Here is a 14478-nt window from a genome sequence, read left to right on the forward strand (position 1 = left end):
TCTATATATCTATCTATCCGTCTGTCTGTCTGTCTATCTCTCTATCTATCTATCCCAGTTTTAACATTTACGACTCCCACTCCAATCTCAGCAGGGTTGGGCACAGCCGCACATATTAGATTTGTTGAATATGACAACATTATTGATGTATATAGATCTATATCTAGCTAAAGGTGCCTTGCTATTGATGCATATTGATCTATAGCTAAGGGTGCCTCGCTCGATCATTTGGTAGACATTAAGACTCGAAATCCAAGGGTTGCGTGTTCGATACTTGCCGAGACAAGCGTAGATCAGTGTGCCAGCCTTATCAATGCATATTGATGTATCTAAATTTGTTGATTGTGACGGCGTTATTTTTGCATCTATATTTGTAGAGTGTAACGGCAGTATTGGTGTATCCATATTTGTTGAGTGTCACGGCATTATTGATGTATCCAGATTTCTTGAGTGACGTCATGATTGATGTATCCAGATTTGTTGAGTGTGACAGAATTATTGATGCATCCAGATTTGTTGAGTGTGACGGCATTATTGATGTATCTAGATTTACATTTAGACAAGGGTGCCTTGATAGCTAATTGACAGATAATCGAACTCTGATTCAAGGGCTGCGGGTTCGATACCTGTTTAGATTAGTACTTTTGGGTTTCTAGATGCTTTTTCGGGAAAAGTACTTAAGTCCAATTTTCTCGTCATTGTGTAGCCATTAATGTTGAAAGTTCCACTAAATACCAGCCAATGAACCAGTATATTTAGCCGAAACTGTTTTACCCATGATCCTTTGCAAGTTTTACTTTGCAGATATTAATGAGTGCGATAACAGCCCTTGTGAAGGTAACTCCACGTGTGAAAACCGCCCGGGGAACTATATATGTCTCTGCTCAAGTGGTTTTATTTATAATGAGACTGCTGGAGATTGCACAGGTAAGATGTACGCACGATATGAGGTTATTACTTGATTACAAAGTGATTAGAGTGAATATGTGGTTAACACTTAAACGTAAAAACCAAACATACAATTAAATACCTGTCACGTCATATTTACTATAAAAGTTGTCATTTCATCAGTAAATCATTTTCTACAAGGATGCCGATGGAGAAGTTTCAATTACATTTCAACATGTCATCTGATTAGAGCAGAGTTTCCTATCAGTTTTTAGCACAATTACAGCAAAATTTAGAAACGAATGATACATGCACATATCCTTTTCTTTAAAGGTTTATTAGACTACTGCTTACCATAATGCATCGTTACACGCACACGCACACCACCACCACCACCACAAAATAATGAAGTCTCAGCAGTGACCCCATAAATGATAGCCCTCAGGAACCGATATCAATGAATAACTTGTCAACTGTCACCTAATGATGAGATATTTTTTATGTGATAATACAATACTAGGCATTGTCAATCTATGAATTTAACATAATTATTTTGGATTTAGTTTGCAAGAATTTATGGTTGTAAGAGAATCTGAATAAATGCCAAGCTTTGGAGGTGTAATATGAACGTCACAGTAACCTAATTTTGGCAAAATGATGGAGCGCGCCACAAGTAGAGTCCACACTCCAAGCGTGTTCCAACATAGTAGATGCGTCGATTATTGCACAGACAAATATAAGCCTGGTGACTTCATGGATTTCATGGATATTTCCAGTGTGCTACAGAGAAAAGTAAATTTTGAACCATATCCCAATTTAAAAGTAGGCGATTCATGTCAACCAGCCCAAATGTCCAAACCGGTCACATTAGGGTTGCCTTTCATCCAAATGATGATGGAATAAAAGGTCATTCAGGGGCATTGAGAATGAGGTCGAATTTTGGCTACAAAATCAAGTCGTGAATGAATTCCATGAGATATAAACTTTGTGCAATTCCACATTGGTTTTGAAAGATATGGCACAGTTAATTCCAAATGAAATCAGATCAAATAGTTATGCCTCGAAACAGCATTCCACTGTTATTATGAACTAGAAGTTAAAAACTAAATCAATAAACAACAATCTAACTTCCATGGATAGCCATGGGAAATATCCACTCTTTTTTGCTTCGTACTCTTGTACCGTGTGGTCAACTCCTCTTCTAGATCCATTTTTCTCTGTACCGTATGGTCAACCAATCTTCTAGACTAACTTTCTTCCGTATTACTTAATGGTTACATCCTTTAATCCCTCTCGGACATGGTTGCCACAATGACAACCTATGTACCTAATTGTTGGTGAATTTCTACCTGGCTGGTCAGAAGGAGATCGGGACAGTGATGAACCATATCGGCTGCAAAGACTGGAGCATCATAATCGAACGCATTCCTAGACACAAAAATTTCATACATAGAGAACTTATACGACATGCACGTGCCGTAAATGGTCTATTCTGCACCACACCCCAAATCGAGTAGGAAGCGAGCTGATTGGCAGGAGTGCATATTTAATAAAATAGCTCAGCTACATTGTCAGGATGGCGAGAAAGAATATGGTATTTGTCAAAAATAAAAACAACAAAAAGAGAAACGCATATCAGAACCAAAATTAGTTTTGCTTCCAGAAATAAATGAGTGTGAAAGTTCTCCATGCCTGGATAATGCCACATGCCTGGATTTGGTGAATGCATACAACTGCACGTGTCCTGCTGGCTATGTCTACAATTACACGAGTGATCCTAACAAATGTCAAGGTAATCCTCTCTGTCTCTCTCACTCTCTCTCTCTCTCTCTCTCTCATTTGCACAGCTCCAAAAAGGACAGACGCACTCCCTGGAGTCAACGCATGAGCTTACAATATATGCTTTATTTACCATATATGTATTCAGTTCCTCGATTAGCTTACTGTGTGTAGATGACATTTTTGAACGTGAAATCATACTTGAGTATGTTTTCGTATTTTTGAGCACTTTGATTTTAAATGATATTTTATTCGTTATATTTCTCTTAAAGTGCCTATATGTCATAATTTTAAGGAGAAACAACGATTCAAAATAAATTTGTTAGCGGACGTCTGCTAAGGACTTTTACGCGATTAAATTTAAATTGTTTTTGACATGTCTAAACGAAACAGATTCAGAATCAAATAAATAAATAATTTGTATCTAACAATGGTTAAAATCTTTCATTGCACTCACAACTTTGGTAACATCTCTCTCTCTCTCTCTCTCTCTCTCTCTCTCTCTCTCTCTCTCTCTCTTACACACAAACGCACAATCTTATATATATATATATATATATATACATATATATATATATATATATATATATATATATATATATATATATATATATATATATATATATATATATATATATGTGTGTGTGTGTGTGTGTGTGTGTGTGTGTGTGTGTGTGTGTGTCCGCGTATTTATGGAAGTAGATTTGGTGAGTGTGACGGTCTTATTGATATATATAGATTTGTTGATTGTGACGGCATTAGTGCCGTACCTAGATTTGTTGATTGTGACGGCATTAGTGCCGTACCTAGATTTGTCGAGTGGGACGGCATTAGTGCCGTACCTAGATTTGTTGATTGTGACGGCATTAGTGCTGTACCTAGATTTGTCGAGTGGGACGGCATTAGTGCCGTACCTAGATTTGTTGATTGTGACGGCATTAGTGCCGTACCTAGATTTGTTGACTGTGATGGCATTAGTGCCGTACCTAGATTTGTCGAGTAGGACGGCATTAGTGCACCTAGATTTGTTGATTGTGACGGCATTAGTGCCGTACCTAGATTTGTCGACTGGGACGGCATTAGTGCCGTACCTAGATTTGTCGAGTAGGACGGCATTAGTGCCGTACCTAGATTTGTTGATTGTGACGGCATTAGTGCCGTACCTAGATTTGTCGAGTGGGACGGCATTAGTGCCGTACCTAGATTTGTCGAGTGGGACGGCATTAGTGCCGTACCTAGATTTGTTGATTGTGACGGCATTAGTGCCGTACCTAGATTTGTTGACTGTGACGGCATTAGTGCCGTACCTAGATTTGTCGAGTGGGACGGCATTAGCGCCGTACCTAGATTTGTTGATTATGACGGCATTAGTGCCGTACCTAGATTTGTCGAGTGGGACGGCATTAGTGCCGTACCTAGATTTGTTGATTGTGACGGCATTAGTGCCGTACCTAGATTTGTCGAGTGGGACGGCATTAGTGCCGTACCTAGATTTGTTGATTGTGACGGCATTAGTGCCGTACCTAGATTTATTGATTGTGACGGCATTAGTGCCGTACCTAGATTTGTCGAATAGGACGGCATTAGTGCCGTACCTAGATTTGTTGACTGTGACGGCATTAGTGCCGTACCTAGATTTGTTGACTGTGATGGCATTAGTGCCGTACCTAGATTTGTCGAGTGGGACGGCATTCATGCTGTCTCTAGATTTGCATTTAGACAAGGGTGTCTTGATCACTAATTGGCAGAGAGTCGGACTCCTAATCCAAGGGTTGAGGGGTCCGATACCTATATAGGGTTATCACGGTTAGGTTTTCTCGATGTTTCTTAGAAAAGGAATTTACTTCCCATTTAGTCGGCATGGGACAGCTAATAATTTTGAAAGTGACATTCAATACCAACCAGCCAAAGATTGTACTACGATGAAGCCGTCATACCCAATATTCTTTGAAACTCTTTCTTTGCAGATATTAATGAATGCGATAGCAGTCCCTGTGAAGGTAATTCCACGTGTGAAAATCGACCTGGCTACTATGCATGTATCTGTTCCAGTGGTTTTATTTATAATGAGACCGCTAAAGATTGCACAGGTAAGATGGACTTTATATCGCAACTCACTGAACATATCTTGTTAACATCTTGACGAAAGATAAACAACAAACATTAAGAAAAATAGCTGCCGCAAAATATGTACTATCTATATGTTCGAGGCATGAGTAAACTTATTTACTATCCAGATTTTCGTGGCATGGGTAAAAAAATTTTCTAGAAGGATGTTTATGGTGAAGGTTCACTTGCATTTACAGCATGTTACTCATGTTTATCAGGAGCGTATACTTCCTTGTTTACCTTTATACCAAAGTCAGCAGCAGAGGGGGCGAATCGGACATTTTGTCCAATCGTTATTTTGCTTAATTATTACTTTCTGCAACTCAACGATCTAGTGTCGTCAGCGCCTGGTAAAAAAAAAACGACGACGTCGTTGGGGGATCGTCGCGTCGTCATTTGGTTTAATTAACACCTTCTGCGCGCCGATTCCCAGCGTCGTCAGCGTCCGGTAAGCACGTCGACGACCGCGTCGATGTCATTGCCCCCTCTGCTGCTAAGAGGTTATTTACAATGATCTTACAAACAGAGTGATCACTAACTCCTCCTCCTGTAGATCAATTAGGTTATTTGACTGATCGGTGAGTTTAAAATTAATTCTCGTTAAAAACCGATCATGGCATCGCATATAGACCGGATTAATCGGATTCTCAACGATTAAAAATCCCGGAGGGGCTGTTGGTGAAAATGAATAAAGGATATATCCCTGTTGAGCTTGATTTGATTGATTGGTATCTACCTGGTAACTCCCTTCGATAACATCACACACTAGATTGATTGCTATCACCGATGCGATATTTACGTTGTATGGAGCAATATGCATACCATCATCCCCGTTATCGTGTCTGAGGATATAAGTTGATGGACTGAGAAAATCATTAAGAGACTTTCTTAGTTCAGGCGCGTTGTATCCTGGAAACTTGAAATCGGGTAAATCGGCTTCTGTGATATTATACCCGGTTAGGAATTTTTGTTTATTATCATCGCTGCTATCGGATATTGTCTTAACGATTCGCTCATTAATATATTCCATGTCTGATATAAGTTGATTTAACACCTCAACGTGTTTTCGTGCTTTTGTTTTCCGTAGCTGTTCTAGTTGTGATTGGTAATTACGATTAATCTCGGCAAACGCACCAGTGATATCATCTAAACGAACTGTGACCTTGGCTGACAATTCAGGAGTTTTCTTATACGGAAAAAACCATTGCATGGTATTCCTGTCTTGAAATATAAACTCGCTGGGTAATAACGTGTTTCTTATAATAGACAAATCATTCAGATAACTGGGATTAATCTCATGATACGATTGCACATTTGTGTGCAAATCCGCGGGTGGATTCTTAGGCCATCCTAGTATGGTTCTTATTGAACTGTTATAAATATCAACCATATACCCCGGTGTGCTTATTTCAATCGTCGATGATAACGTCGGTTCATGAACCGTAATATCGATTTTTGATTCCTTTCCTGTGATCGATTTTATTCTGCGTTGAAATTCTTTATTGATTTGCTCTATTTGGTATGACCCAGTTGGTATTGTAACCTCCTCCCAGTCTGGGGTCCCATCGGGTTTATTTTTCCGTGCAAAAACCAGCGAGTTATTAGGTTGTTGTCCGTTAAATGCGTCCGCTCGAATATTAGGCCAACTGTGATATACTCGCAATTTTGCCAGCGCTATTTCCTTCACTGGAACCGGCGACGGGAAGTTCACACTGAATTCGGGTTTCGTTGACGTTATTGATATCATATTTGTTTGTACCGGAGTGGTGTTCTCCGCGATCCGCTGAAGTAATTGAAACCCTTCGGGGTTCAGCGACATTATTATTATTTGTTGTCTTTAGTGTCTAATTTCAACAACCAGGTGGTTTCGGCTTCCAGTTGAAAATCCTCGATTTTTGACATCGCGGAGCTATATAACTGGACCATCGTGGAGAATTCAACATCGGATACGAACAAATTATCAATCGATAACGAGATCAACCCGGATAATTTCGAGTATGCGTCGGATACTATTTGATGTTTTACTGTATACTCGTTGAGTTTTTTCTGAAAACACGATGATATCTTCCTAGTGATTGCGTTGGCGACTCCAGCAACTGTTGTCATCGCGGAGACAGCGATTGGAACAGCGATCGGGGCTATCGTGGTCACCGTGGATAAAATAACACCGGTACCGGCCACTATACCCGACACCGAGTACACGACCGCGTCGATGGCGGTTATTTTTCGGCGGTATTTTTTTATTTTTGCACGGTATTGTTCGGAAAGCGTTTTCAAGTTCGCGGAGAATTCTTTTGCGGTATCGAATCGATATTGATGTGACGTCGGTGATACCTCTGATTCAATTTCCTTGGTGGTCATTTTTATTTTAAAAGAACTAGTGTTTTTAATTACTTAGATTCGCTACAAATTCCACATACCATGTAATGTTTGCCCTAAATAGACTGCTATCAACGGCTTTAATTATAAACCGTTCGATTGTATCCTTGTCGATGATTGTTGATATTGTATTGTTAAACCCGGATGAACTCGGCGATGATATACTGAACTGCATCGCCGAAATCAATGTCAATCGATAAATACCCTTAACAATTGCGGTGACATCTATTGCATTACGCGTAGGAGTCCAATCGAATGATCCGTATTGAACCGTGTATACGCCACTGCCGATGATCCCATGAGGTGTTTTCATTTTTTCGAGTTGCTCTGTCATTCTAGGTAGTCTGTCCTTAATCGCTTCAACATCAGTTTTGATTGTTTTTATTTCCCCTCCATACGCGTCTACATTTTTTTTGTTCGCTTCAATATTAGTTTCGAGTTGCTCTGTTATTCTCGGTAGTCCGTCTTTAATCGCTTCAACATCAGTTTTGATTATTTCTATTCTCCGCAAATTCGCGTCTATATTATTCTTGTTCGTTGCAACATTAGTTTTGATTGTTTCTATTTCCCGTGTATTCTCGGTCATACTTTTTTTGTTCGCTGCAACATCAAGTTTGATTGTTCCTATTTCATATGTATGCACGTCTATACCTTTTTTGTTCGCTGCAACATCAGTTTTGATTAATCCTATTCCCCGCCAATACGTGTCTACATTTTTTTTGTTCGCTTCAATATCGGTTTTGATTGTTCCTATTTCCTGTGTATGCGCGTCCACACCCTTTTTGTTCGCTTCAACATCAGTTTTGATTGTTCCTATTTCCTGTGTATGCGCGTCTACACTCTTTTTGTTCGCTTCAATATCAGTTTTGATTATTCCTATTTCTTGTGTATGCGTGTCCATATTATTTATGATCGTTGTAACATCAGTTTTGATTGTTTCTATTTTCCGTCCATGCGAGTCTACATTATTTATGATCCTTGCAACATTAGCGCCGATTATTTTTATTTCCCGCTCATGTACTACTACACCATTTCTGTTCTCTGCAACATCAAGTTTGATTGTTTTTATTTCCTGTCCATACGCAGTGATATCATTTATAGTTGTTGTAATCTCATCCGGTCTGGTATTTTTTTTACCAAAGAATTTATCAAAGTTGTCATCGATCCTGTTAACATTTTTCCGTAACGAGACAAATTGGCCCGACAGCGTTGCAAAATCCAAAATAGCACCCATTATTGCTGCAAGATTTGGTTCGGTTACCGCCGGGGTCCCGAAAAAACTAGCGGTAGTGAGTTGTATATCGGTGATAGATTTTTTCACCTCGGTGACAGATTTTTTCACCTGCGCGTCAAGTTCGGTCACCGATCTATCCAACCTTATAAAACCGTCTTTGACTAATGTTACCGCCGATATATGTTCACCCGGTTTGAGTCGTCCGTCGCCGGTATACAGCGCGATAGTGTCCTCGGCGGCATCACGCTGTCGTGTTAAAACATCATTCAGTGACACATTACTGGATTTCAATTTACCCTGGCGGTCTTGAAATACAACTATTTCATCTGGGTCAACACTGGTTAAATTCAACGTATCAGCGATTTCATCCTCAATTAGTTTTTTTATGTCATCGGTGGCGGGCGTTTCCGTGGGTTTTTTCAGCGCCGAAACCGGTCGTCCCCAAATATCAATCATTATTATTGTAAATGTTATTCTCTAAAATCCGTTGAGCTTCTACGACCCCACTAGTGTATTCGTTTACAACCACATGAGGTGGTTTTCGCGATGATGAAATCGCCGCAAGTACGTTCAATACCTCGCGGCCACATATCGGTGGGTCGCTTAATTGCTGTGTTGGCAGCGTGGAATAAAAAACCCGGGCTGAACACGCCGGGGCTGAACACGCCCGGATATACCGCATAAACTCTTTCGGCGGGGCTAACCCGTATGAATCAAAATAGACGATCGCACGCGGATCAATCGCGTATGCAACCCAATGAGTTCCCGCTCCGGAGGACCCATCGAGGTTAATTATACCGGTTTCAGTATTCCTTGGGGCCGCCGGTAATTGATCCCTCATAAAAACACCTCTGAAGTTTTTTATCGCTAACGCGTTTGCGGCGTCTATTAAATCAAAATTAGACATGGGAGTCATTGACTCAGGAGTCATTGACTCCTGCGTTAATAAACGGTTCCCGGTAGTCTTAGACCCTTTCCCGAGTACCATGAATACGGGGTTCCCGGTAGTCTTAGACCCTTTCCGGCCACGGGTCGTTTTTTTTTGTAGCCTTTCCCGGTTGCCTTCTTCAATGCCATCCCCGCCGCGGTACCAACGGCTCCTAACGCCGCCGCCTTAGCCACTGCTGGTGCGGCCGCGGCAATCAATGCCGGAATCGCAGCTAACAGCGGAAATATCCCACCGGTCTTTTCCATGTTTTTAATTGCTGCGGCTGAAAAATCTATTTGAACACCCTTTTTATTCTTCATCGCATCATTGAAATGTTTTATTTGACGCGCCGTCAACGATATCTTATGATTACCACCCGCCATCTGTGACGGCTTCAGCGTTATTGTGATCCCGCATTGTTTAGCCGACTTTGATCGTAATTTCTTGACTTGACCATCAGTCAACTCTACATTGACGACACTATACGACATTTTATTGTAAACGCGTTTTGTGCTTTCAATTACATGTTTTCCACTGGCGCATCAACGATTCTCATTCGTCCACCAACACCTTCTAGCAGCATTGATTTATCGCTGAGAATGACAGCAACCGCTCTATAATTAACACCACCCGGGGCTATACGAGCTCGGAAGTGTATATCAACGACGGATTGTCTCGTTAAATCAAGATGTTCCAACGAAAAGTAATAAATCGGATACAGGTTTTTAAAATCAAGTTGTGATATTTGCAAACCAGTGTCGACGTTTTGATCACGACCCATATATGACAGCAATCGATGATACACACGTGCGACATGGTTGTCACCGTAATTAAGCTGTATATCCTCGGATGGTTCCTGTTGTCCGTTTATTCTCAGCGAAACATCCCTGACTCCTAATTGATCAAATATCATATGGCTGCGTTCTTGACTACCCAATCGTTCCCTATTCTGCAGCGCTATGAATATATGACGCGGGGCTGAAACACCCTGTTTTGACGCCAGGTGCCATGTAAACGTATCGGCGACGTTATCCTCTTTAGCATCAGTTGTTACCGCTAGCCAACTCAACAACGATTTCCCTCCCTGTTCCATAAATGCTAACAATCGTGCTTCCGTGGTAACTGATGGAGTCAGCACCGGCATCCACAATGCCATTTTAGTTAAAATGACTTTACCGGCAGCGACGCCAGCAGCATGCCATATTGCATTGTTATCATCGCCCCTTCGCGTCAGCGCGATTGTATGCTTAGCCCCATAGATGACTTTTCTAACATTTCTGCAGAATCCAAATATGTGATGGAGTGGAATCGCGCATGAAAACTGTCGGCGTGGTCCTTGCAACATTCCTACTCGTGCTGCGAATCCTAGATTGTAATCATTGTTGGTGCTTTTTATAATATTGAAATTAGCGCCTGGTTTTGCTCTGCGATCTGGATTGGTTGCTTCAACCTGGTCAACTGCGGTATCTCTTTCCACCAGCACGTTGATGTACTGAATATGGTCAGCGTTATTGGTGGTGTCCTTCGCAAACATCATAGATGGACCCGCCGATCTTGTATAATCATCCGAGTATCTCGCCAACCCAATTATCGTTGTTGCAACATCAACCTCGCGTTCTATTGATTCAATTTCTCGCCCGTCAATAAGATATCTGGCGCTCTCAAATAACGCCATGATACCGTTGTTGACGAAGCCAACTCGAACACGATGGTCATCTGCGTATGGTGTATTATCGGCGGCATTTGTCACGAGTTCTCCCTCAATTTCGATAAACGCTTCACACGGCAGAAAGTATTTACTGGTATCTTGGACCTGAAGTTCAATTCGCGATCGTAGGTCGGGTTGCGCTGCATAATAAGAATAATATTGATAATCACGGACAGAATCATCCCTGCGCACTGGGGCATCCATATCAAACGCGGGATCAGCGGTACGCGCAAACATTCTATTATTTATCATGTTGATGTTTTCAATTGCGATTTTTTCGTCGTAAATTCTTTGAATTTAAACCACTCCCCGCTATCGCGTTCATGAGCGCGTTGGTTGCCGCATCGGCGGATGGCGAAGTCGCCAACGACGGAGTCGTCGCCAACGACTGAGTCGTCGCCAACGACTCTAATTTTTCTTCCACGGCGTTATTTATTACTTTACTGACATTTGCAGGCATCACTGTCGTTGATGGCATCACCGGTGGTTTCTGTTTTTTTCTCCTGGATTTCACCAACGACATTAGTTTGTCTCGCGCGGCAGAAAGCGCCTTTCCGGCAACATCTCCAATAGCACTAATACCCTTATCACGAATAACATCAATAGCCTTCATTCCTAATTGTTTGGCTAACGGCGCTACTTTTGGAGCCATTCTTGTAAATAACCCCGCAATGGTGCTACCGAGACCATCTCCATAGTACGCGCGGTAAACAGGCAATCGCGAGTTTACCACGTAGACGAGTACTGGTTTATCATGGTTGTAGTGTATGATCATCCTTATTAAAAACACCAGTTTTCCAATTAATCATCCACGAGCTCGTCTATGAGCGTTCGATATGCATTAATGTCCATAATACCGCCTGCAAATAAACGCTTGCAAATATCAGCGGCCTCATTGATTATTTCCGGAGAGTTATTTCCGGCTCGTTTTCCTCCGATTAGTACTTCCAGCCGTGATATATCACTGAGAACACTATTAGGGCAGGTAACGCCGTAGGATTCTTTACCAACAGGGTATCCTTTTCCTTTTTTTGGTGTTATACTCTTAACTTCCTTGTGGAATGCGTCGTAATCGGATTTACTACGATGTGGTAATGCATCTTTATGTTTACTTGCTAAATACACTATTCTTGCCCAGTCTTTTAACGACTTTATATTTTTCTCGTAACCGCTATTGATATGCTTCTTATCTCGTATGTTCTTAGCAAAATTGTTGGCAGTAAAATTAATTAATTCTTCCCTGTTGCTGAAGCCTCTAATTTGATCTATTGTGCTCTTCTTGAGTACAATACGGGGTATATTCCCCTCTTTTTCTTCCGGTATTTCTTCTTCTGGTGTTTCTTCGGGTATTTCTTCTTCTGGTTCTCTTGCGGTGGCGCCTGGTTCTTCTTCGTCGGCCATTGTAACATAAGGTTCTTGTGGTTCGGTTATAGCGAGTGGTGGTGGCCTCCGTGTTGTAGCAGCCGCTATTTTTGCAGGGAGTGTTTCTAAAGACCTTTTTGTTTGTTTTGTCTCTGCCGCTATCTTTTCAAGCGCACCAAGAACGGGTACAGTTGCCGCCGTAACATCCTTAGTCGCTTTAGTTACCGGGGCAAATAACTGTTCGCTTCCAACAGTAAAATCGGTTTGCATTTGTTGTCGCGTTTGAAGTTTCTCTCTCACTCTGTCTCGTAACGGTATAAACTTTTTAAGCGCTGCTAGCCGCTCTCTGGCTAGCCGAGTAGTAAGTGATTCACCTACCATTATTGTAAATTGATCCGCAATTTTCTAATTTTCCGCCGAGTGTACCATCGGGGGCTCCACGGAGTTTTCGTCTATAATCCTTCTAATGTTTTTGATCTTACTAGAAATCTCCCGGCGTCGTTCATAAACACGTCCGAGTTTTTTTCGTATTATTTCAACGGCAGTGAATAGTCCAATGAATGCATTTGCGTCATTGTGGTACAAGTTTTCATTGATCGTATGTTGTAATCGTTTTATAAAAAAATACTCGCGGGCCAGGGTAAAACGCCCCCGTTTCGACTGTTCGTTAATAATCTCATAATCGGATAATATTTTTTCACTGTCGAGACCATCAGATAATTCAATTCCTTGATTTTTTAATTTTGAAATCTCAGTTAATATATTATTGATGTCTTCGATATTCATTATTCTTATAAAACATCTTATTTCTAATATCAAAAATTTTAATAAAATTATTGGGGCCATTTTTGACCCCGTTTTTTGTATGGACAGTACAATGCCGTAGATCTCCACTCGAGTGTTGTGGCAGATTGCAGGCATACATGGACAGTACAATGCCGTAGATCTCCACTCGAGTGTTGTGGCAGATTACAGGCATATACATATACTTAATTAAGGACATTCACATCTTGGAACCCCAAAGCATACATCTCCGGGAGGGAGGCCTAGGGTGACAAACGTCATCGTAGACCGCCCAGAAGATATGCTTGGGGGACATCACTACATGTACTTAATTAAGGATGAATATATTTACAATGAAATGATTGATGGATGATGGGACGGCACAAGACAGCACAAACATAAAACGGCGGGGCGGAACTCTACGGCCAATTCAACCAATCAAAAGCAACCCAATTAAATTAACCCGGTTGCATGATTGTGAACAAAAGACAACCACACGCCCGGGTCAAGAGCGTGGGTTAGTTTTGATTAGTTGAATTGGCTTTCGAAAGCCCCAGGCTTATAACGAGTCATCTTATATATAAAGTGACTAATACAGCGGCGTCAGTCACAAGGTGTGTGTTAATTTGAATTCCCTTGAATCGTTTGAATCCTTAAATACTTATTAATGGTGTTTCACGGCATTTAAATGAAACCAAATACTCAAATAAAACATTAAAAAAAAGAATACAGCTGTTAGATAATAGCGTGTATTTCATTAGTTTTCATCGTAAAATGATTAATTAATCGCAACATTAATTGAACTTCAAGGGACGCAACATTAATTAGACTTCAAGGGACGTAACTCTTGTCATGCGACGCTATCACAAAACGAGTTATCTCCCTTTGATGTTATATATAAAAATCGAATTCTATGACCCGTCTTTTTTGAGATCGCTGTTTGATATATTCGTTCTGCAACAAATTGTATTGAGGCGATACAAATGTCAAAATATTTTCCTGCCTCATTCATCGACTGAAATATTTTTTCCTCGTGAGTTGTTGTATCAAATGACTTTACGGGTTTTGCTTTCTTTGAGTATTTACCAGTTTGGCCTTTTTTACTATTTTCACTCTGAGAGATGGCTTGCAGATTACACAGTCTATTATTTTGATAATTAGAATCAATGTGATCAATAACGAGAGTATCTTTGATCAATCCGTGGAAACATTCATAGATGATTCTGTGACAGAGATATTTTTTCCCTCCAGCAGTAAACATTAAATACCCGTGATTGTTTTTCCATCCAACCGGCTTCTTCAGTCTAC

General features: G+C 40.9%; 1 protein-coding gene across 1 annotated transcript in view; it reads left to right on the forward strand.

Annotated features, from left to right (window-relative positions):
* LOC149800383 (furin-like) overlaps positions 1-14478 on the forward strand; it is a 94580-nt gene that overhangs the window by 42811 nt on the left and 37291 nt on the right. Inside the window, exons 16-18 of the mRNA XM_089958409.1 lie at positions 805-927; positions 2552-2680; positions 4635-4757. Of these exons, the coding sequence (XP_089814535.1) occupies positions 805-927; positions 2552-2680; positions 4635-4757 (375 nt within the window). The remainder of the gene's footprint in view (positions 1-804; positions 928-2551; positions 2681-4634; positions 4758-14478) is intronic.

This window comes from Sinohyriopsis cumingii, chromosome 5 (genome assembly GCF_028554795.1).
Source record: "Sinohyriopsis cumingii isolate HCF-2022 chromosome 5, ASM2855479v2, whole genome shotgun sequence".
Taxonomy (NCBI): domain Eukaryota; kingdom Metazoa; phylum Mollusca; class Bivalvia; order Unionida; family Unionidae; genus Sinohyriopsis; species Sinohyriopsis cumingii.